Here is a 24,971-nt window from a genome sequence, read left to right as displayed (position 1 = left end):
GGGTTCGGTTTTTCTTTTTTGTTTTGTTTGTTTCTTTCTTTCTTTCTGTTGTTTGGTTGGTTTGGGTTTTTCTAGACAGGGTTTCACTTTATAACCCTAGCTGTACTGGAACTCACTCTGTAAACCAGACTGGCCTCAAACATAGAAATCTGGCTGCCTCTGCCTCCCAAGTGCTGGGATTGAAGGTGTGCACCACCACTGCCCAGCAAACTGATTGTTTTTAATAGCTGAGTAGTACTCCATTGTGCAAATGTACCCCATTTTCCGTATCCATTCCTCTGTTGATAGACATCTGGGTTCTTTCTAGCTTCTTGCTATTATAAATAAGGCTGCTATGAACATAATAGAGCATGTGTCCTTATTACATGTTGGAGCATCTTCTGGGTATATGCCCAGGAGTAGTATTGCTGGGTCTTCAGGTAGTACTATATCCAATTTTCTGAGGAACTGCCAAACTGATTTCCGGAGTGGCCTACCAGCTTGCAATCCCACCAACAATGGAGGAGTGTTCCTCTTTCTCCACATCCTCGCCAGCATCTGCTGTCACCTGAATTTTTGATCTTAGCCATTCTGACTGGTGTGAGGTGGAATCTCAGGGTTGTTTTGATTTGCATTTCCCTGATGATTAAGGATGTTGAACATTTTTCCAGGTGATTCTCAGCCATTTGGTATTCCTCAGTTGAGAATTCTTTGTTTAGCTCTGTATCCCATTTTTAATAGGGTTATGTCTTTCTCTAGAATCTAACTTCTTTAATTCTTTGTATATATTGGATATTAGCCCTCTATCGACTGTCTCTGTGCCCTCAAGTTAGTTTGGCTAAGGGTTTATCTATTTTCTTGATTTTTCTCAAAGAACCAGCTCCTGGTTTGGTTGGTTCTTTGCATAGTTCTTTTTGTTTCCACTTGATTGATTTCAGCCCTGAGTTTGGTTATTTCCTGCCATCTACTCCTCTTGGGTGAATTTGCATCTTTTTGTTCTATAGCTGTCAGATGTGCTGTCAGGCTACTAGTGTATGCTCTCACCAGTTTCGTTTTTGGAGGCACTCAGAGTTATGAGTTTTCCTCTTAGGACTGCTTTCACTGTGTCCCATAAGTTTGGCTATGTTGTGGCTTCATTTTCATTAAACTCTAAAAAGTCTTTAATTTCTTTCTTTATTTCTTCTTTGACCAAGTTATCATTGAGTAGAGTGTTGTTCAGCTTCCACGTGTATGTAGGCTTTCTGTTATTTATGTTGTTATTGAAGATCAGCCTTAGTCCATGGTGATGATAGGATGCATGGGATTATTTCAATATTTTTGTATCTGTTGAGGCCTGTTTTGTATTCAGTTATATGGTCAATTTTGGAGGAGGTACCATGAGGTGCTGAGAAGAAGGTATATCCTTTTTTTGTTTTAGGAAAAAATGTTCTATAGATAAATGTTAAATCCATTTGTTTCATAACTTCTGTTAGTTTCACTATGTGTCTGTTTAGTTTCTGTTTCCATGATCTGTCTATTGATGAGAGTAGGGTGTTGAAGTCTCCCACTATAATTGTGTGCAATGTAGTATGTGCTTTGAGCTTTACTAAAGTTTCTTAAATGAATGTAAATGCCCTTGTATTTGGAGCATAGATGTTCAGAATTGAGAGTTCATCTTGGTAGATTTTACCTTTGATGAGTATGAAGTGTCCCTCCTTGTCTCTTTTGATAACTTTGGGTTGGAAATCAATTTTATTCGATATTGGGATGGCTACTCCAGCTTGTTTCTTGGGAACATTTGCTTGGAAAATGGTTTTCCAGCCTTTTACTCTGAGGTAGTGTCTGTCTTTGTCGCTGAGGTGGGTTTTCTGTATACAGCAAAATGCTGGGTCCTGTTTTCATATCCAGTTTGATAGTCTGTCTTTTTATTGGGGAATTGAGTCTGTTGATATTAAGCAATATTAAGGAAGCATAATTGTTGCTTCCTGTGCTCACTTCGGCAGCACATATACTAAAATAATTTTGCTTCCTATTATTTTTGTTGTTAGAGTTGGGATTCTGTTCTTGTGGATATCTTCTTTTACATTTCTTGAAAGATTACTTTCTTGCTTTTTCTAGGGTGTAGTTTCCCTCCTTGTGTTGGAGTTTTCCCTTTATTATCCTTTGAAGGGCTGGATTCATGTAAAGATATTGTGTAAATTTGGTTTTGTCATGGAATACCTTGGTTTCTCCATCTATGGTAATTGAGAGTTTTGCTGTGTATAGTAGCCTGGGCTGGCATTTGTGTTCTCTTAGGGCCTTTATGACATCTGTCCAAGATCTCTGGCTTTCATAGTCTCTGAGGAGAAGTCAGGTGTAATTCTGATAGGTCTGCCTTTATATGTTACTTGACCTTTTTCCCTTACTGCTTTTAGTATTCTTTCTTTGTTTTGTGTATTTGGTGTTTTGATTATTATATGATGGGAGGAATTTATTTTCTGGTCCAAAATTTGGATTTCTGTAGGCTTCTTGTATGTTCATGGGCATCTATTAATTTAGGTTGGAGAAGTTTTCTTCTATAATTTTGTTGTTACTGGCCCTTTAAGTTGGGAATCTCCCTTCTCATCTATACCTATTATCCATAGGTTTGGTCTTCTCATTGTGTCCTGGATTTCCTGGGATGTTTTAGGTTAGGATCTTTTTGCGTTTCTCATTTTTTTGGATTGTTGTGTCAATGTTTTCTATGGTATCTTCTGCACCTGAGATTTCTCTTTTATCTCTTGTATTCTGTTGGTGATGCTTGCACCTATGGCTCCTGACTTCTTTCCTAAGTTTTCTATCTCCAGAGTTGTCTCCCTTTGTGATTTCTTTATTGTTTCTACTACCATTTTTAGATCCTGGATGGTTTTGTTCAATTCCTTCACCTGTTTGGATGTGTTTTCCTGCAATTCTTTAAGGGATTTTTTTTGTGTGTGTGTCTGTTTCCTCTTTAAAAGCTTCTACCTGTTTACCTGTGTTCTCCTGTATTTCTTCTTTTTTTTATTAGATATTTTCTTCATTTACATTTCTAATGCTATCCCAAAAATCCCCTATACTCCCCCACCCCCAGCCCTGCTCCCTAACCCACCCACTCCCACTTCCTGGCCCTGGCATTCCCCTGTACTGGGGCATATGATCTTCACAAGACCAAGGTCCTCTCCTCCTATGATGGCTGACTAGGCCATCTTCTGCTACATATGCAGCTAAAGACATGAGCTCTGGGGGTACTGGTTAGTTCATATTGTTGTTCCTTCTATAGGGTTGCAAACCCCTTCAGCTCCTTGGGTACTTTCTCTAGCTCCTCCATTGGGAGCCCTGTGTTACATCCAATAGATGACTGTGAGCATCCACTTCTGTATTTGCCAGGCACTGGCATAGCCTTCTCCTGTATTTAAGGGAGTTATGTCCTTCTTAAAGTCCTCTATCATCGTCATGAGAGTGAATTTACATCTTGCTTTTCTGGTGTAATGGTGAATCCAGAACTTGCTATGGTGGGAGAATTGGGTTCTGATGATGCCAAGTAACTTTGGTTTCTGTTGCTTCTATTCTTATGCTTGCCTCCCACCATCTGATTATCTCAAGTGCTTCCTGCCCTCACTATATCTAATTGGAGCCTGTCCTTTTGAATCAGATCTTCTCAGAGTTCAGCTTTCACTGTGATCCTGAGATTCTGGGTATGTCAGAGTTCTTGGCAGTCAGGCTTCCTCTGAGACCCTGAGATCCTGGTGTGACCAAGCTCCTGGAATCCTGGGATCCTAAGATCCTGGGCATGTTAGATTGCCTGGAGTGGCACCTCCTCTGGGGGTGGGGGGCATGGGGCTGTCTGCTGAGTTTGAAACCAAGGTAGTCCAGTGCTGACTGGAAGGAACCTGAGCCACTGGTCGGACGGAGTTCCTGTGTCTCTGCTCCTGATGATCCCAGACACTCCTGGTGGGGTTGGAACAGATGATGTGTTCTACTCACTGTGATCCTAAGATTCTGGGCGTGCTAGGTTGCCTGGGGAGTGGAGAGTCCTCTGGGGACCGTGGGACTGTCTCCTGAGTTTCTGACTAAGGTGGCCCGGTGCTGGCACTGACTGGAAGGCTAATCTTATTTTTTTAAGTTTTTTTTTTTTATTTTTAAACATATGTAGGCATGTGTGTCTCTGTGTGGTATGTGCAAATTTATGCAGGGGCCCATAAAAGCTAGAGGCTTTGGGTCCCCAGAGCTAGATGGGAACTGTGAGTCACATGGGAACTAAAAGTGAACTCAGGTCTTCTATACGGACAATACACACTCTTAACTACTAAATGATCTCTCAGGATCCTTAAAGTAGCGTTATTTTAATGAACATGATTATTTATATTTTCTCTCTGTGTTGAAGCAGCCATACCACTGAGCACAGGCTGCCATTTCAGAAAGTGTCTGTTTGATGGCAAAGTCCATAGAGTATACATGTCAATTAACCAAGACTTAAATCCCTACCTTTCCAGATGAGAAATAATTTCCTTATAAACACCAAGTACAAATTATAAGGAGGACTTAAATAATAACACTGTTTTAATATTATTAAAACATTATTCAGAGGGCCACAGGCCTCATCCGGCCGGACCAGCACCGAGGTAGCTAGAGCGCGGGGTCAGCTGACACCCGCCAGCTACCGACGACCCCCCGCCACAGGATTTTGAGACTGCTGGTGAGTGGAACACAGCTTCTGCTCAAGTCCAATCACGCGGGACCTGAGACTGCTTTGGTTGGGGAGGCAGAAATCCAGCCTATGTAGGGCCACAAGCCTCTTCCGGTCAGAAAAGCACCAGGGTAGCTAGGGCGCAGGATCGGCTGACACTCGCCAGCTACCCACAACACCCGCCACAGGATCTTAAGACTTCTGGTGAGTGGAACACAGCTTCTGCTCCAATCCAATTGCGCGCGGGACCTGAGACTGCATTAGTTAGGGAAGCAGAAACCGGCCTGAGTAGGGCCACAGGCCTCATCCGGCCGGACCAGCACCGGGGTAGCTAGAGCGCAGGGTCGCAGGGTGGGCTGACACCCGCCAGCTACCCACGACCCCCCGCCACAGGATTTTGAGACTGCTGGTGAGTGGAACACAGCTTCTGCTCCAATCTTGAAACAGTGACAACAACAACAACTAACCCCAGAGATTACCAGATGGCGAAAGGTAAACGTAATAATCTTACTAACAGAAACCAAGACCACTCACCATCATCAGAACCCAGCACCCCCACTTCGCCCAGTCCAGGGCACCCCAACACACCGGAAAAGCTAGACACGGATCTAAAAGCATATCTCCTGATGATGGTAGAGGACTTCAAGAAGGACTTTAATAACACACTTAAATAAATACAGGAGAACACTGCTAAGCAGGTAGAAGACATTAAAGAGGAAGCACAAAAATCCCTTAAAGAATTGCAGGAGAACACTGCTAAAGAGTTACAAATCCTTAAAGAAAAACAGGATAACATAATCAAACAGGTAGAAGTCCTTAATGAAAAACAGGAAAACACATCCAAACAGATGATGGAAATGAACAAAACCATACTAGACCTAAAAAGGGAAGTAGACACAATAAAGAAAACCCAAAATGAGGCAACACTGGAGATAGAAACCCTAGGAAAGAAATCTGGAACCATAGATACCAGCATCAGCAACAGAATACAAGAGATGGAAGAGAGAATCTCAGGTGCAGAAGATTCCATAGAGAACATCGGCACAACAATCAAGGAAAATGTAAAATGCAAAAAGATCCTAACTCAAAACATCCAAGAAATACAGGACACAATGAGAAGACCAAACCTACGGATAATAGGAGTGGATGAGAATGAAGATTTTCGACTCAAAGGACCAGCAAACATCTTCAACAAAATTATAGAAGAAAACTTCCCAAATCTAAAGAAAGAGATGCCCATGAACATAAAAGAAGCCTACAGAACTCCAAATAGACTGGACAAGAAAAGAAATACCTTCCAACACATAATAATCAGAACAACAAATGCTCTAAATAAAGATAGAATACTAAAAGCAGTAAGAGAAAAAGGCCAAGTAACATATAAAGGCAAGCCTATCAGAATTACACCAGATTTTTCACCAGAGACTATGAAAGCCAGAAGATCCTGGACGTATGTTATACAGACACTAAAAGAACACAAATTCCAGCCCAGGCTACTATACCCAGCCAAACTCTCAATTAACATAGATGGAGAAACCAAAGTATTCCACGACAAAACCAAATTCACACATTATCTCTCCACGAATCCAGCCCTTCAAAGGATAATAACAGGAAAAAACCAATACAAGGACAGGAAAAACGCCCTAGAAACAACAAGAAGGTAATCCCTCAACAAACCTAAAAGAAGACAGCCACAAGAACAGAATGCCAACTTTAACAACAAAAATAACAGGAAACAACAATTACTTTTCCTTAATATCTCTTAATATCAATGGACTCAACTCCCCGATAAAAAGACATAGACTAACAAACTGGCTACACAAACAAGACCCAACATTTTGCTGCTTACAGGAAACTCATCTCAGAGAAAAAGATAGACACTACCTCAGAATGAAAGGCTGGAAAACAATTTTCCAAGCAAATGGTATGAAGAAACAAGCTGGAGTAGCCATTCTAATATCTGATAAGATTGACTTCCAACCCAAAGTCATTAAAAAAGACAGGGAGGGACACTTCATACTCATCAAAGGTAAAATCCTCCAAGAGGAACTATCAATCCTGAATATCTATGCTCCAAATTCAAAGGCAGCCACATTCATTAAAGAAACTTTAGTAAATCTCAAAGCACACATTGCACCTCATACAATAATAGTGGGAGACTTCAACACACCACTTTCACCAATGGACAGATCGTGGAAACAGAAACTAAACAGAGACACAGTGAAACTAACAGAAGTTATGAATCAAATGGATCTGGCAGATATCTACAGAACATTCTATCCTAAAACAAAAAAAAAAATACCTTCTTCTCAGCACCTCATGGTACCTTCTCCAAAATTGACCACATAATTGGTCACAAAACAGGCCTCAACAGATACAAAAATATTGAAATTGTCCCATGCATCCTATCAGATCACCATGGACTAAGGCTGATCTTCAATAACAAAATAAATAATAGAAAACCAACCTTCACGTGGAAACTGAACAACACTCTTCTCAATGATACCTTGGTCAAGGAAGGAATAAAGAAAGAAATTAAGGACTTTTTAGAGTTCAATGAAAATGAAGCCACAACATACCCAAACTTATGGGACGCAATGAAAGCATTTCTAAGAGGAAAACTCATAGCTCTGAGTGCCTCCAAAAGGAAACTAGAGAGAGCACACATTAGCAGCTTGACAACATACCTAAAAGCACTAGAACAAAAGGAAGCAAATTCACCCAAGAGGAGTAGACGGCAGGAAATAATCAAACTCAGGGGCGAAATCAACCAAGCGGAAACAAGAAGAACTATTCAAAGAATCAACCAATCAAGGAGCTGGTTCTTTGAGAAAATCAACAAGATAGATAAACCCTTAGCCAGACTCACTAGAGGGCACAGGGAAAGCATCCTAATTAACAAAATCAGAAATGAAAAAGGAGACATAACAACAGATCCTGAAGACATCCAAAACACCATCAGATCCTTCTACCAAAGGCTATACTCAACAAAACTGGAGAACCTGGATGAAATGGAGAAGTTCCTAGACAGATACCAGGTACCAAAGTTGAATCAAGATCAGGTTAATGATCTAAACAGCCCTATATCCCCCAAAGAAATAGAAGCAGTCATTAATAGTCCCCCAACTAAAAAAAGCCCAGGACCAGATGGGTTTAGTGCAGAGTTCTATCAGACCTTCAAAGAAGATCTAATCCCAGTTCTTCACAAACTATTCCACAAAATAGAAACAGAAGGTACTCTACCCAACTCATTCTATGAAGCCACAATTACTCTGATACCTAAACCACAAAAAGACCCAGCAAAGATAGAAAACTTCAGACCAATATCCCTTATGAATATTGATGCAAAAATCCTCAATAAAGTTCTTGCTAACCGAATCCAAGAACACATCAAAACAATCATCCATCCTGACCAAGTAGGTTTCATCCCAGGGATGCAGGGATGGTTCAATATACGGAAATCCATCAACGTAATCCAGTATATAAACAAACTCAAAGACAAAAACCACATGGTCATCTCGTTAGATGCGGAAAAAGCATTTGACAAGATCCAACACCCATTCATGATAAAAGTCTTGGAAAGATCAGGAATTCAAGGCCCATACCTAAACATGATAAAAGCAATCTACAGCAAACCAGTAGCCAACATCAAAGTAAATGGTGAGAAGCTTGAAGCAATCCCTCTAAAATCAGGGACTAGACAAGGCTGTCCACTTTCTCCATACCTATTCAACATTGTACTTGAAGTCCTAGCCAGAGCAATTCGACAACAAAAGGAGATCAAAGGGATACAAATTGGAAAAGATGAAGTCAAAATATCACTCTTTGCAGATGATATGATAGTATATATAAGTGACCCTAAAAATTCCACCAGAGAACACCTAAGCCTGATAAACAGCTTCAGTGAAGTAGCTGGATATAAAATTAACTCAAACAAATCAATGGCCTTTCTCTACACAAAGAATAAACAGGCTGAGAAAGAAATTAGGGAAACAACACCCTTCTCAATAGTCACAAATAATATAAAATATCTTGGCGTGACTCTAACTCAGGAAGTGAAAGATCTGTATAATAAAAACTTCAAGTCTCTGAAGAAAGAAATTATAGAAGATCTCAGAAGATGGAAAGATCTCCCATGCTCATGGATTGGCAGGATCAACATTGTAAAAATGGCTATCTTGCCAAAAGCAATCTACAGATTCAATGCAATCCCCATCAAAATTCCAAATGAATTCGTCAACGAATTACAAAGTGCAATCTGCAAATTCATCTGGAATAACAAAAAACCTAGGATAGCAAAAACTCTTCTCAAGGATAAAAGAACCTCTGGTGGAATCACCATGCCGGACCTAAAGCTCTACTACAGAGCAATTGTGATAAAAACTGCATGGTACTGGTATAGTGACAGACAAATAGACCAATGGAATAGAATTGAAGACCCAGAAATGAACCCACACACCTATGGTCACTTGATCTTCGACAAGGGAGCTAAAAACATCCAGTGGAAGAAAGACAGCATTTTCAACAAATGGTGCTGGCACAACTGGTTGTTAACATGTAGAAGAATGCGAATCGATCCATTCCTATCTCCTTGTACTAAGGTCAAGTCTAAGTGGATCAAGGAACTTCACATAAAACCAGAGACACTGAAACTTATAGAGGAGAAAGTGGGGAAAAGCCTTGAAGATATGGGCACAGGGGAAAAACTCCTGAATAGAACAGTAATGGCTTGTGCTGTAAGATCGAGAATTGACAAGTGGGACCTCATGAAACTGCAAAGCTTCTGCAAGGCTAAAGACACCATCAATAAGACAAAAAAACCACCAACAGATTGGGAAAGGATCTTCACCTATCCTAAATCAGATAAGGGACTAATATCCAATATATATAAAGAACTCAAGAAGGTGGACTCCAGAAAGTCAAATAACCCCATTAAAAAATGGGGCTCAGAACTGAACAAAGAATTCTCACCTGAGGAATACCGAATGGCAGAGAAACACCTGAAAAAATGTTCAACATCCTTAATCATCAGGGAAATGCAAATCAAAACAACCCTGAGATTCCACCTCACACCAGTCAGAATGGCTAAGATCAAAAATTCAGGTGACAGCAGATGCTGGCGAGGATGTGGAGAAAGAGGAACACTCCTCCATTGTTGGTGGGATTGCAAGCTTGTACAACCACTCTGGAAATCAGTCTGGCGGTTCCTCAGAAAATTGGACATAGTACTACCGGAGGATCCAGCAATACCTCTCCTGGGCATATATCCAGAAGATGTCCCAACCGGTAAAAAGGACACATGCTCCACTATGTTCATAGCAGCCCTATTTATAATAGCCAGAAGCTGGAAAGAACCCAGATGTCCCTCAACAGAGGAATGGATACAGAAATTATGGTATTTTACACAATGGAGTACTACTCAGCTATTAAAAAGAATGAATTTATGAAATTCCTAGCCAAATGGATGGACCTGGAGGGCATCATCTTGAGTGAAGTAACACAATCACAAAAGAACTCACACAATATGTATTCACTGATAAGTGGATATTAGCCCAAAACTTAGGATACCCAGGATATGATACAATTTGCTAAACGCATGAAACTCAAGAAGAATGAAGACCAAAGTGTGGACACTGTGCACCTTCTTAGAATTGGGAACAAAACACCCAGGGAAGGAGTTACAGAGACAAAGTTCGTAGCTGTGATGAAAGGATGGACCATTTAGAGACTGCCGTATCCAGGGATCCATTCCATAAGCAGCTTCTAAACGCTGACACCATTGCATACACTAGCAAGATTTTGCTGAAAGGACCCAAATATAGCTGTCTCTTGTGAGACGATGCTGGGGCCTAGCAAACACAGGAGTGGATGTTCACAGTCAGCTATTGGATGTATCACAGGGCTCCCAATGGAGAAGCTAGAGAAAGTACCCAAGGAGCTGAAGGGATCTGCAACTCTATAGTTGGAACAACATGATGAACTAACCAGTACCCCGGAGCTCTTGTCTCTAGCTGCATATGTATCAAAAGATGGCCTAGTCGGCCATCAATGGAAAGAGAGGCCCATTGGATTTGCAAACTTTATATGCCCCAATATAGGGGAATGCCAGGGCCAAAAGAATGGGAATGGGTGGGTAGGGAAGTGGGGGGCGCTATGGGGGACTTTTGGGATAGCATTGGAAATGTAACTGAGGAAAATATGTAATAAAAATATTAAAAATTTAAAAAAAACATTATTCAAAACTGATATACTTTATGTTTGAATATCATTTTCAGTGATTTTCAATAAATATCCTATCGTTTTGGAAGGTAAAAATGCAGCAACAACCATGAGGGAGAGAATCAATGAACTGCCACAACACACATACTAAGCATTGTTTTTTCAGCTTCCAATCCAGTCACACTGAATGCCAGACTCTAATGACATAGGCTGTCAGGGCACAACGATGGCAAACATTACCACATCTCGAGTTCTTCCTTCAGTAAATAAACAACTGATTCTAATTTTAAGACATCCAATACCCTATAGCGTACAATATATGTACAATATTTGTTGTCGATAATTCAAATGTGTACCAAAGTTAGTTTTGAAACAAAGGCCACATAAGAACTGACAAAGTAAAGGAACTAATCTGAAACAGTGAGACTGCTAAGCAAGTAAAGGCCGGGCCTCCAAGTCTGACACCTGTGTTCAGTCCCTAGGTGGAAGGACAGAAGAGACTTCACATGCAAGCCATGGCATGGGCATATACACATGCAGGCATACATATACAAAACACATACACACAAAACACAAAGAGAATGAATAAATGTAATTAAAATAATAATAAAGAATCTAAAACCATACAAAGTATTTCTGCAAAAACAGTAGCAATAAATAAAACTAACATCACCCCTCCCCACAAAAACCCCACTATTTTCCTTTTCATATTATCCAATAAGCAGCTAGCATCTTCTCCCCTAGGAAACGGGGACATACAGAAAAAAGTAAATTCATCTTGCTTCTGGTCCGAGCCTACACCTGCAGCGCTCTTGAATCAGCACACTGTGTCCCATTCCAGAGCTCTGCCTGCCTGCCAGGAGGCTGGCTCTAGCCCAACAACACAGGTGAAACACACACCCACACCCTACCCTAATCGCCCCTGACCTCCTGCCTTCTGGGACCCCAGCAAGCATAGAATCCCAGGGCTCTACCTCACCCTGTTGGAGCACCGTCTTCCTCCTGGTCCTTACCTACACACCAAGCAGTCAAGGATCGGCACACCTCGCCCCACCCTCCCAGGAGGCAGACTCTAACCCAACACACACAGTTCCACCTGCCTCCCAGGAGGCCTGCACCAACCTGCAACACCCAGGCCAGCCAGAGACAACCAGATATCAAAAGGCAAGCACAAGAATATGACATCAACAGAAGCCAATGAAATATGCCACCATCAGACCCCAGCTCTCCTACTACAGCAAGTCCTGACAATTCTAACACACTTGAAGAGTAAGAATGTGACCTTAAATCTCATCTCATGAAGATGATAAAGGCCTTTAAAGAGGAAACAAACCCCTTAAAGAAATACATGAAAGCACAAATAGGTAGAAGCCCTTAAAGAGGAAACAAACCCCTTAAAGAAATAAAGGAAAATACAATCAAACAGGCAAAGGAAAAGAATAAAATGGTCCAAGACCTAAAATGGAAATAGAAACAATAAACACAGACTGAGGCAACCCTGGAGACATAAAGCATACAAATGAGAACAGGATGTACAGACACAGCATCACCAACAGAATACAAGAGAATATCAGGCATAGGAGAATCAGGCATAGAAGAAATAGATACATTGATCAAAGAAAATGACAAATGTAAAAAGCTCCTAACTCAAAAAATCCAGGAAATTTAAATGAGTGCTTCTATTTTCATAGGGGTTACAAAACTGTTTAGATAGTTTATCTGATCTTGATTTAACTTTGCTATATGGTATCTATCTAGAAATTAGCTCATTTCATTTAGATTTCCCAGTTTTGTGGAATACAGGCTTTGGAAGAAAGACCTAATGATTTTTTTTTAATTTCCTCAGTTTCTGTTATTGTCTCCCTTTTCATTTCTGATTTTGTTAATTTGGATATTGTTTCTCTGCCTTTTAGTGAAACTAAGGGTTTATTTATCTTGTTGATTTTCTCAGAGTGCCAGCTCTTGATTTTGTTGATTCTTTATATTGTTCTCTTTGTTTCTAATTGATTGCAGAGCTGAGTTTGACTATTTTCTGTCATTTGGGTGTGTTTGCTTCCTTTTTTTTAAAAAAAAAAGATTTATTTATTATTATATCTAAGTACACTATAGCTGTCTTCAGATGCACCAGAAGAGGGCATCAGATCTCATTACGGATGGTTCTGAGCCACCATGTGGTTGCTGGGATTTGAACTCAGGACCTTCAGAAGAGCAATCAGTGCTCTCTCTTAACCACTGTGCCATCTCTCCAGCCCCACTTCCTTCTGTTCTGTGTTAAAGGCTCACAGCATTAGGAGGGTTGAGAACCAGTGCTCTAGAGCCAAAGGGCCATCACCATCAACTTTTCATCACCAGGAAAAATCAGACACTTTTCCTCAGGCCTCAACTCCATTTCACAAATCTCCACCTGCACCCACCCCATATCTGTGACAGGTTAGAGAATCAGGAACACCAAGCACGCAGGTACCTTTCCTACCAACAGAGGCCATGCCCTTTGAGACTGGGAGCTACATTTCTAAAAGGCTGACAGGCTGAATGAGAAGATGACTAACATGGCTATCCACAGGCATGCGTGTTAATAGGTAGAAGTTTGTCTTCCTGGATAACTATTCTGGATGATATACAAATGTAGAAAGAGTATACTGAATGGCTGGAGGATACGTCACCAACAAAATTATAAATACAAAAGCAATGTGTAGAAGGTTATTCTAAGATTTAAGATAAAAGAAATTAGGAAATCTAGAAAAGAGATAAAAAAACACTCTGTCAAAAACATCAACAGAAGCTCAGGGTAAAACATAGATGCCAAAAGTTCAAGTAAGACAGAGCTTACTTGAACTATTTGGACAGAGCTTCAGAGAAAACCCCAAATTCTAAAAACTGTTTTCCGGTAGAAAGAGTGAGCATCACTGACTATAGAGCATGGGGCTGTGGCTGCAGCTGGAAAGGCTCATCACGCCCAATGTCACTTCAAATGCTTCTCACCGTGGGACATCCCACAGTGCAAGAGAGAAGGATGCTACCAATACACGGTGACCTTTATCTGCCTGCAGATTACAGCACGTGTGTGTATGCAGGGGTGCATGTGAATACAGACAGACAGACAGACAGAGAGAGAAGCATTAAACTAAATCAACTAGGTACCCCCCTAAATTGGTGAGGTATACGAAGGAAGTGCAGGTTTAGGATTAGAGCATAATGAACAAGGTAGAACCAGGGCTGCCAAGTGGGTGGGAGGGGCAGGAAATAATGCATGTTGGTTTCTGAGTTAAATGCTGCTATTAAGGATAATTGCATCTGCTTGATCTGAATCCAGTGTTTCTTAGTCACTGAAAGAGAGATATTAAAGGAGCAGTGAAATCCTTTACAAATAAACACATTCATCCAAGAAAGTTTCTAACAAATAAGTTCAATCCTAAATGTAATAAAAGGCAGAAGTTATTTCAGTGCTTATAACTTCAACAATCACTGCCTCAGTCTTTCATTTTTTGAAATTATAATTACATCATTTCCCTGTTGTGTCCCTCCCTTCAGCCTCTCCCAAGCACCCTGCTGTTCATGGCCTCTTTTGCTGTAACTGTTCTCCACAGTGAACTGCAGTTTGCATCAATTTATGATTCCACCGCCAGCCCTTCCAGCGCTGGTTTTCTGTTGTTTTCTTGATCTTTGCCATTCTGACTGGGGTAAGGGGGAATCTCACAGTTGTTTTCATTTGCATCTCCCTAATTGCTAGGGACAATGGTTTTTTGTTTTTGTTTTTCAGAAATTTCTTAGCCATATTTCTTCTTCCTTTGAGAAGTCTCTGTTCAGACCCCAAGCCCATTTTTTAAATGGATCCTTTATTTTGGGGCTGTTTTTGTTTTCTGAGTTCTATATGTATTCTGGGTATTGGTCCTCTGTCAGAAGAATGGCTGGCAACAACTCTGTCCCATTCTCTGGGCTTCCTGTTCACTCGGTTGATTCTTTCTTTAGCTGTGCACAGCTTTTAGTTTTATGAGATCCCATTTGTGGGCCTCAATTCCCAGGCAAATGGAGTTATAAGCAGTCGTGTTTGGGTCTTGGGTTCTGTTCCATCTGTCTACTTGACTGTTTCTATGCCAGCACTGTGGCTTCTGAACATAAGCATGCTAAGTTACTATAAATTACTTCTAAAATTCTAATAAAATTACAATGAAATTTTAATAATGGGAAGCAGAGAAGGGAGCTATTTCAGTGTGACCACACTGGGAGAGAGACAGAGGATCCCCAGGGCCGTGAGGTGAGCTTCAGGTTTATGTAGGCCAAGGATTTGAATCTCTAAGAAGTCCCTGCCAAGGCCTGTCCTGCCCACCACTAATCTACAATCGCCAGCTTCCTTCTCATGCTGGGAGGAGCGCTGATGAAGCGTTCTTAGAATGTGGGATTTCTTCCTGGAATCAGGTCCCCAGCCCTTCTCCTTCTCCCAGTAGGAGGCTCCTGTGGAAATCCCATGTCTGTGGGGCTCCCTTGTTTGGACATTCTGGTTGACAGTCTGAGTCAAAATGTATCTTTAAAATAGCTTCATTTCTGCCTGGCCTATTACAATTCCCCACACTGTTTTAAGAGCTCAGTCTTGGGGTGATATATGTCTGGAACAAATGTAATCAACAAAATGGTCACGGAGAGCAGGGCTCTCATCAGAGGACCTGGATTTGACTCTTAGCCCCGACAGGTGGCAAACAACCATCTGAAACTCCAGTTCCCGGGACTCCAACACCCTTTCCTAGACTCCGTGGATATCAGGCACACACAAAGCAGACAAACATGGAGGCAAAACACCCATTCACATAAAGTAATTGTTTAAAAAATTCCATTTTGGCAAGTGAATGCTACAACTTAATCACTCATGCGACCATAAGTGCCCCCTTGGTAGCTCCAACAGTAAACATCCAGGTCCTTGTTGGGGGAAGGGCTCATCCTGACCCCAACAAGGGGTCACTGAAAACTTCCACAGTTAATATTCTAATAGGCAGAACTAGAAGGCTCTGCAGCTAGGCAGAGACTTTAGAGATGGTTCCAGGCTCCAGCTAAGCTCCTCAGTCCTGACACACGAGCTGAGCTGCTCAAGAACAGGTCAGGATTTCAACTCTTACACTAACAACCTTATATATAAAACTACTCTCTGGAAAACTGTGGCATGATTTTAATATTGATATTATTTTCATTTCTCTCTCATTGTTAAGTGCAAAGTTATTCTACACTCTTCATCACATGACATAAGCAAGTCTGAAACAAGTGTGGTATTCCCACACTCTACCCATCAAACACAGGAGAAATCCATTTTCACGTTAGAGAAAATAATCTACGGAAAAGTATCTCCCTGTTATCTTCAACAGTGTTCACCTTTAATTCTAAAAGGGTAACTCCTCAGAAATATTAAGTGAAAATAATTAATGGTGCTAATTAAGGATATTTTTATATACTTTTCCAAAAAAAATATTTCTACTACTAAAAGTCACACTATAATATCACTTGTAACTCTTTATGAAACCATAAAACTTCTACAGAATTCCTTGACTAAGATATTTAATAAGAGCCAGGTGCAGTGGCTGAGGCAAAAACATTGTAAGTTCAAAGCCATCAAGGGCTAAAAAAAATGAGACAAAACAAAAATCTTTTCATGAACGTTAAGTTGAAGCACTTACTGAAAACAGCCTACTCTGACGGCCACGGGGACGTGGGGGAGCTGTGTGGCCCACTTCAGTGTCACGTCCTGGTAAATATGCAGCATGTGGTTATGGTTTCCAATCAAAGTATGTATCGTACCTTCAGAAACTGTTGAAGATACAGAAAGAAGATAGTAAGAAAAAGGCCATTCAAAATAGTGCACTCTGGTCTCTTATGGGAGACTTATATACACTAATAGCAATATCTTGATTTTAACACATAAAGGTTTTAGGTGTTAAGATATAAGCTTTCAACTTTAAGAAACCAAGAGCAAAAAAGAAACAAATCATTTTATAGACAATAAGTATAGCGATCAGCCAAGGTGTGTGCATTTCATCTACAAGGTGTGAATTTTATTAACATATCACATACCTAAACTAATGATTGACTGAGTGGCATTCACAATAAGGACTTCTATTGGACATCACTGCTCTGCTTTAAAAGAGCGATGTTCTCATGGAAGCATTCTTGAATAGTCACATTATGGAAGGCATTAATGAGCTGGAAGCAGATCTACAAGTGATCTTATACAAAGTCCAATGGCTGGCACAGCCACATGCACTAATTTATGTCAAGTGTCGACTCAAACTGTGAAAGTTAAAGGTTCCATTATTCATTCAGTATAAAGCTGCTTTCCTAGATGTTTAAAATATGTGTCTGAGTGTGGCTTTTCCCAATGTCTGTATGCACTTATAAAGTGTAGTCTTGCAATACAGAAAGGATAACAGGAAATCTCCGCACCCACCTGAACAGTACGGTAGAAAACAACTGGGGTTATAACCGAGCTTCTTCATGAATCGAATCTGCCCATTATCCTTTAGGCAAAAGAAGTTTCTCTCACCAAGAACAAAAACAGAAGATGCAGATTGGTTCAAAGGGAAGATACAGATATCAAGGGCTTGCTCGCCAATATTCAGAGTCCAGTCCACCTGAAAAGCAAAAGCCAGGAGTGAGGCAGCTGCTAAAACTGATGTGCCCACCACTTCCAAGCAAGAGAGAGTGTGACAGGGTTTAGCATCTTGCCTCAAACAAACACAAAATGCACAGAACACATAAAGCAATGGTTTGTAATACAAAAAAAAAAAAAATAGCAATGCCCTAGACGCCAAAGATAAATGCTGATGTCATCATCTCCAGCCTCAGAAGAGCTGAGGAGCTGAACTGAGTGTAGAGAAACCAAGGTGGTTAGAGGTCACAGTACATGTAATGAAGAGCCGAGCCTTTGGAGACCTACAGAAAGCTTATCTCAGATGTCCTGAGAATTCACCAGCAGATTCCCAGAGGGAAGCTAGGGACGGCCAGGGAGCCACCATCCTACAGAATTCCAGGTAACAGTGCCCAACAACCACCATGGACTGAATCTGCACTCAAGCTCCCAGTCCTGGGGCACTGCAAAGCTCACAGGAGGAACTGGTCTCAGGAGTGGGGAAAGTGAGCCATACAATATGTAGTTTTGTCCCACCTAAGAAGTCTTTTAAAACAGTGCTCAGAAAGATCAAACTGTTTTCAAACAACTGTGTATCAGGACTAAGCTTGGTCTATAATAATTCAAAAATATCTAAAATGTAACAAAATAGAATTGACTATATATGACATTTAATAGTAAATTTTAAATTACCAATCATGGAAATAAAACAATCAGGAAGTACGATTTACAACAAAGAGAAATAAATCTACTGAAACTAAGGAAAAACTGATGTTAAAAATTAGAAAACTGGCACTATAAGTACCTTTAAAAAGTTATACAGGGAGTGGGGAGGGGAAGGGAGGGAGAGCAAAAAAAAAAAAGTTATACAGGGATATTGAAGATAGAAACACCGCACTGAATTTACAGAAATGAAATCTTTAGCAAATGGGCTGCATTACACTAGAAAAAAATGTGAGTGGTCACCATTACAGCACAAAATTTATCCCAAGTGGGAAAGCAGAATTGGAGGACATTGAGGGGATGGAATACTTGGTGGTGAAAAGCTTCATGAGGCCTGGGCCTTCGAAAGGGGAAGTCATTCACTGACCAAAATGAGAAGAAAAGTCTCCTAGCTGTGTGACAGTCAGTAAGGTCAGTGTAACTGGAACATTCCATAAACAGAGAGAGAAAAGAAATACTTGAAGAATTGATGGGCAAATTTTGTAATTTTGTAATTTAAAATTTTTTATAAATTCACAAATGCAGGAGGTTCAACAAGTACTAAAGTTGGAAGAAGAAAGGAAGAAAGGAGGAAAGGGAAGAAAAAAGACATCAGAATCTAAGCTGGTCAGATTAAGTGTTAAGGAAAACACCTAAAAATTAGCCAAAGGAAAAATCATTATGAGCAGAGGAATGAAATGTACAAACCCTCTCCTATTAGGAGGAGTTTTCTGGCTAAGCGATATGGCTCAGGGAACAGAGGAGCTTGCCGCCAAGCATAAAAATCTGTATTCGGTTCCCAGAATGTAACAAAGAGAGAGAACCAACTCAGCAAGCTGTCCACTAGCATACTAAAAAACACACACATGTGCATGCACTCGCGCACACACACACACAAGCACACATGGATCTTGCCACACAGAAACTTAAACAACCAATTAGGCGTGGGTGGGAGATGAGACAGGAAGGATGAGTGTGACCAGACCTACTGCATACATGTGGGAACTGATGAGGAACAGCTGAACTTTAAAAGGTCTTCTTAGACCACTGTTTTGCTAAAGAAGCACAGCAATAAACTATCTCCCGATAACAAGTGGCTATACTCATAAACCAATGCACCATGCAGCCATCATGAGAGGCTTCCTTCTGTAGGACAGAGGAACAAATACAGAGACCCACAGCTGAGCAATGTGCTGAGAATGAGACACCCTGGGACACTCAATCCTAAATGGGACATGTCCATCAAATCCCTCCCCTCAGGAGTCAGGGAACCCCGTGGAAGATGAGGTGGGAAGAGTACAAGAGCCAGAGGGGATGTAGGACACCAAGAAGACCAGGCTTCTAGACACAGCATGATCTATGTGCACATGAACGCAGAGACTGACAGCTCAGGACCAGCACAGGTCTAAGCCAGATGGGCTCCCCATGCTGATAGGGGAAGTAGACACAAGCCCATGCCTAACCCAGAGCCTATTTCCAACTGATAAACTACCAGAAAGGGAAAATTTCGTGTTCTGGCACATAAGCCAGTTAAGGGCAGGCCCCACCCACTCCCAGCAGTAGACGGCCAACAGAAAGCAAACTCACTGGCATTCTTACAGGAACCTTTGTCTCCAATACTTCATCCCGGCTTTGCTTGGCCTCACAGACATTTTGTTGTTATATTACGGCTTCTAACTTTGTTTTTATGGGTTTCTTGTGTTCTTACATTGGTTTTCTTATTTCTGTTTGTTTGCTTGTTGGTCCTATCCTGGTTTGTTTTTATTTTACCATACCTTTATTATTATTATTATTATTATTACTATTACTATTCTTAGATGTCTCTATGTTTTCTAATAAGAGAGACAAAGGTGTGGATTTGTGGGGTAAAGGAGGAGGATCGGGGAGAAGGAGGAAGGGAGACATAATCAGAATACTGTATGAAAAATTCTGCTTTCAATTTAAAAAGGAAAAAAATTATGTGCTTCAACTTGACTTAACTTAGGTTAGTTGATCATATGGACCTAGAAATGCATCTGCTTTTATCTTAATTTCGAATATGTGTGCCGTGTGCATCCTTTTGCACATCTCACCCACTCTTTCCTACAATCCTCCTCCCATATGCAGTATACACCCTGCTCCCTTCAAAGTTTTGGCACGTTTGTGCATGTGTGTACATGTGTATGTATAAGTATGTGTATATGTGTCTATATGTGTATATATGTATGTGTGTGTGTATATATACATGTATTATGTGGTTTATTTGTATGTGTATATATATGTGTGTATATGTGTCTGTGTGTGTAAATATACACATACAACCTGTTTTGTGTTTAGTATTTTAGTTTCTAGACCAGTGGAAAATAAAGATTTTAAAGTCTTAGAAGAAAGAAAGAAAGAAAGAAAGAAAGAAAGAAAGAAAGAAAGAAAGAAAGAAAGAAAGAAAGAGACAGAGAGAGAGGAAGGAAGGGAGGGAGGGAGGGAGGAAAGAAGGAAAGGAAGGAAGGAAGGAAGGAAGGAAGGAAGGAAGGAAGGAAGGAAGGAAGGAAGGAAGGAGGAAAGAAGGAAAGAAAGGAAGGAAGGAAGGAAGGAAGGAAGGAAGGAAGGAAGGAAGGAAGGAAGGAAGGACAAAACAGAAATTTTTTTAAAATGACTTTAAAGTTTTGTGTTAGTTTATAATCTCTTCAATGAAAAGTGGCGCCACCCAGCCATTTACAGTTGCAGCACGCCACTCTGTATTCTGATGCATTTCGGCATGTGGACAGACACGATCTACAGCACAGCAACAGCCAATTCAATCCCTGGTCATTGTACAGCTGATAAAGAGAAATTGTCAAAATACATTTTTAATTTTCTTCCAGGAATTCTCTACAACTATGACCATGAGTAGCATTACTGAGCCATATAGACTTACAACTAGCTGTATAGACTTACTACTAGCCGTTTTCCAGAACCAAGTTTTTGCTGTTCCATCTCCTGCTTCTTGTCTGCATCCGTGGCAAAGGCAAGTACCTGGTACCTGTTTGAAGAGATGGCAAAGGATAAGTGACATCATAAGTTTTAAAGTAAAAATCACTTTAAACTTCAAAGGTACACAGTCCATAAATGCTGTGAACAAAAATTTCTTTAGTTCTAAGGCCTATACATTTCTGATTAAGTTTTAGTGAGTTTTATTATGATGCACGATATAAATATTCATCATGATGTCATACTGTGAAGTCAGCACTACTGTTGTTAGCTCTCCAGAGAACTTCATGTAGCAAATAACAGGCAAGAGAGCCTAGTGCCTGAATACCACATGCCCAAAAGAGCGTAAATACTGTGGACCAGTCACTGTCATAGGAATGATTAATACACACTCCTCAGAGTTATCATACTCAACCCTCCCCAGGCAAACCACTGACTGCCGTGAATTTAGAGACGCACTAAAGCACAGCGCCTGCGCAATGCTGAGAAACAGAAGCACACACACCAACTTGGCATGGGCCTATCAGAAATAAAATGGTTCCTTTAAGTGATGTCAGTAGATGCCCAGAGAGGACAGGATGGCAGAGCTGCCGGGCAACAGTCAGTGCTGGGCTTCGCTGGTGTTTTATTACATGAAGGGGAACTGACAAGTCACTCACCCTGCCGAGGCCTCCTGTCTATGAGAGTAGTTGTCGCTAGTACAGCACCTGCAGTGCACATGCTGCTAATCCCTCATCCAAAGTGTTTGGGGTAAACGTGCATAAGAGCTCAGAGGAGGCTGGAAAGCTGCTCACTCTTACAGCCTCGAAGCATAATGTGAACTTCCAAAGTGCTGCAAAATCCAAGCTTTGTCGAGCATGTCAGGGCTCAAAATGTTTGGCTAACGAAGACTTTCAGACTAAGAATGCTCAAGCTATATCACATTCCTAAGTTTTGATAAAAGGCTTGAAAGACATAAAGACAAATACAGATTTATGGAGACAGACAAATCAATGACTCGCCAGATACTTGATACAGTCTCAATAGTCGGCATTAGGAATGATCTACACATACCCTACAGTTTCCATTTCAGTGATAACATTTAGCTCAAGCCATTCTCTAAAACAATTTGTAATATCACTCAATATATAAAGTTACCCAATAAAGTTTAAGTTCCCTTATTTCCTATTAATTAATGGGATATTTTTAGAATAACCTACTTTAAGTTAAAAAAAAAAAAAACTTCAAACAAATCCCTTCTTTTCCTAGTAAATCACAGTTACTGATATTGATCTTCTAGGGCTAAGGCAAAACTTAAAAACAGATATATTCAGACAATTCATCTCAACCAAGACAGAGATGTGTAAGAACCCAAGGCCAGCAGCCTGAGTGAGAACATCCTGTTCTCATTTGTATGCTTTATGTCTCCAGGGTTGCCTCAGTCTGTGTTTATTGTTTCTATTTCCATTTTAGGTCTTGGACCATTTTATTCTTTTCCTTTGCCTGTTTGATTGTATTTTCCTTTATTTCTTTAAGGGGTTTATTTGTTTCCTCTTTAAGGGCTTCTACCTATTTGTGCTTTCATGTATTTCTTTAAGGGGTTTGTTTCCTCTTTAAAGGCCTTTATCATCTTCATGAGATGAGATTTAAGGTCACAGTCTTACTCTTCAAGTGTGTTAGAATTGTCAGGACTTGCTGTAGTAGGAGAGCTGGGGTCTGATGGTGGCATATTTCATTGGCTTCTGTTGATGTCATATTCTTGTGCTTGCCTTTTGATATCTGGTTGTCTCTGGCTGGCCTGGGTGTTGCAGGTTGGTGCAGGCCTCCTGGGAGGCAGGTGGAACTGTGTGTGTTGGGTTAGAGTCTGCCTCCTGGGAGGGTGGGGCGAGGTGTGCCAATCCTTGACTGCTTGGTGTGTAGGTAAGGACCAGGAGGAAGACGGTGCTCCAACAGGGTGAGGTAGAGCCCTGGGATTCTATGCTTGCTGGGGTCCCAGAAGGCAGGAGGTCAGGGGCGATTAGGGTAAGGTGTGGGTGTGTGTTTCACCTGTGTTGTTGGGCTAGAGCCAGCCTCCTGGCAGACAGGCAGAGCTCTGGAATGGGACACAGTGTGCTGATTCAAGAGCGCTGCAGGTGTAGGCTCGGACCAGAAGCAAGATGAATTTACTATTTTCTGTATGTCCCCGTTTCCTAGGGGAGAAGATGCTAGCTGCTTATTGGATAATATGAAAAGGAAAATAGTGGGGTTTTTGTGGGGAGGGGTGATGTTAGTTTTATTTATTGCTAATGTTTTTGCAGAAATACTTTGTATGGTTTTAGATTCTTTATTATTATTTTAATTACATTTATTCATTCTCTTTGTGTTTTGTGTGTATGTGTTTTGTATATGTATGCCTGCATGTGTATATGCCCATGCCATGGCTTGCATGTGAAGTCTCTTCTGTCCTTCCACCTAGGGACTGAACACAGGTGTCAGACTTGGAGGCCCGGCCTTTACTTGCTTAGCAGTCTCACTGTTTCAGATTAGTTCCTTTACTCTGTCAGTTCTTATGTGGCCTTTGTTTCAAAACTAACTTTGGTACACATTTGAATTATCGACAACAACTATTGTACATATATTGTACGCTATAGGGTATTGGATGTCTTAAAATTAGAATCAGTTGTTTATTTACTGAAGGAAGAACTCGAGATGTGGTAATGTTTGCCATCGTTGTGCCCTGACAGCCTATGTCATTAGAGTCTGGCATTCAGTGTGACTGGATTGGAAGCTGAAAAAACAATGCTTAGTGTGTGTGTTGTGGCAGTTCATTGAGTCTCTCCCTCATGGTTGTTGCTGCATTTTTACCTTCCAAAACGATAGGATATTTATTGAAAATCACTGAAAATGATATTCAAACATAAAGTATATCAGTTTTGAATAATGTTTTTTTTAATTTTTAATATTTTTATTACATATTTTCCTCAATTACATTTCCAATGCTATCCCAAAAGTCCCCCATAGCGCCCCCCACTTCCCTACCCACCCATTCCCATTCTTTTGGCCCTGGCATTCCCCTATATTGGGGCATATAAAGTTTGCAAGTCCAATGGGCCTCTCTTTCCATTGATGGCCGACTAGGCCATCTTTTGATACATATGCAGCTAGAGACAAGAGCTCCGGGGTTCTGGTTAGTACATCATGTTGTTCCAACAATAGGGTTGCAGATCCCTTTAGCTCCTTGGGTACTTTCTCTAGCTTCTCCATTGGGAGCCCTGTGATACATCCAATAGCTGACTGTGAACATCCACTCCTGTGTTTGCTAGGCCCCGACATCATCTCACAAGAGACAGCTATATCTGGGTCCTTTCAGCAAAATCTTGCTAGTGTATGCAATGGTGTCAGTGTTTAGAAGCTGCTTATGGGATGGATCCCTGGATACGGCAGTCTCTAAATGGTCCATCCTTTCATCACAGCTACGAACTTTGTCTCTGTAACTCCTTCCCTGGGTGTTTTGTTCCCAATTCTAAGAAGGTGCACAGTGTCCACACTTTGGTCTTCATTCTTCTTGAGTTTCATGCGTTTAGCAAATTGTATCTTATATCTTGGGTATCCTAAGTTTTGGGCTAATATCCACTTATCAATGAATACATATTGTGTGAGTTCTTTTGTGATTGTGTTACTTCACTCAAGATGATGCCCTCCAGGTCCATCCATTTGGCTAGGAATTTCATAAATTCATTCTTTTTAATAGCTGAGTAGTACTCCATTGTGTAAATGTACCATAATTTCTGTATCCATTCCTCTGTTGAGGGACATCTGGGTTCTTTCCAGCTTCTGGCTATTATAAATAGGGCTGCTATGAACATAGTGGAGCATGTGTCCTTTTTACCAGTTGGG

The 24,971-nt window shown here is 40.8% G+C and overlaps 1 protein-coding gene across 5 annotated transcripts in view; it reads right to left on the bottom strand.

Moving 5' to 3' along the window:
* Window positions 1–24,971, bottom strand: part of Bbs9 (Bardet-Biedl syndrome 9) — a 434,796-nt gene that overhangs the window by 287,214 nt on the left and 122,611 nt on the right. For all 5 annotated transcript variants that reach the window (XM_021173327.3, XM_029481549.2, XM_029481548.2 and 2 more), the window contains 3 exons: window positions 21,084–21,168; window positions 17,289–17,472; window positions 16,522–16,651 (listed from right to left, as the gene is read on the bottom strand). In XM_021173327.3, the coding sequence (XP_021028986.1) occupies window positions 16,522–16,651; window positions 17,289–17,472; window positions 21,084–21,168 (399 nt within the window). The remainder of the gene's footprint in view (window positions 1–16,521; window positions 16,652–17,288; window positions 17,473–21,083; window positions 21,169–24,971) is intronic.

This window comes from Mus caroli, unplaced genomic scaffold (assembly GCF_978045245.1).
Source record: "Mus caroli unplaced genomic scaffold, Mus_caroli_1 scaffold_11, whole genome shotgun sequence".
Classification (NCBI taxonomy): Eukaryota; Metazoa; Chordata; class Mammalia; order Rodentia; family Muridae; genus Mus; species Mus caroli.
The sequence above is the reverse complement of the archived record's forward strand: the minus strand, read 5'-3'. Positions and strand labels throughout refer to the sequence as shown.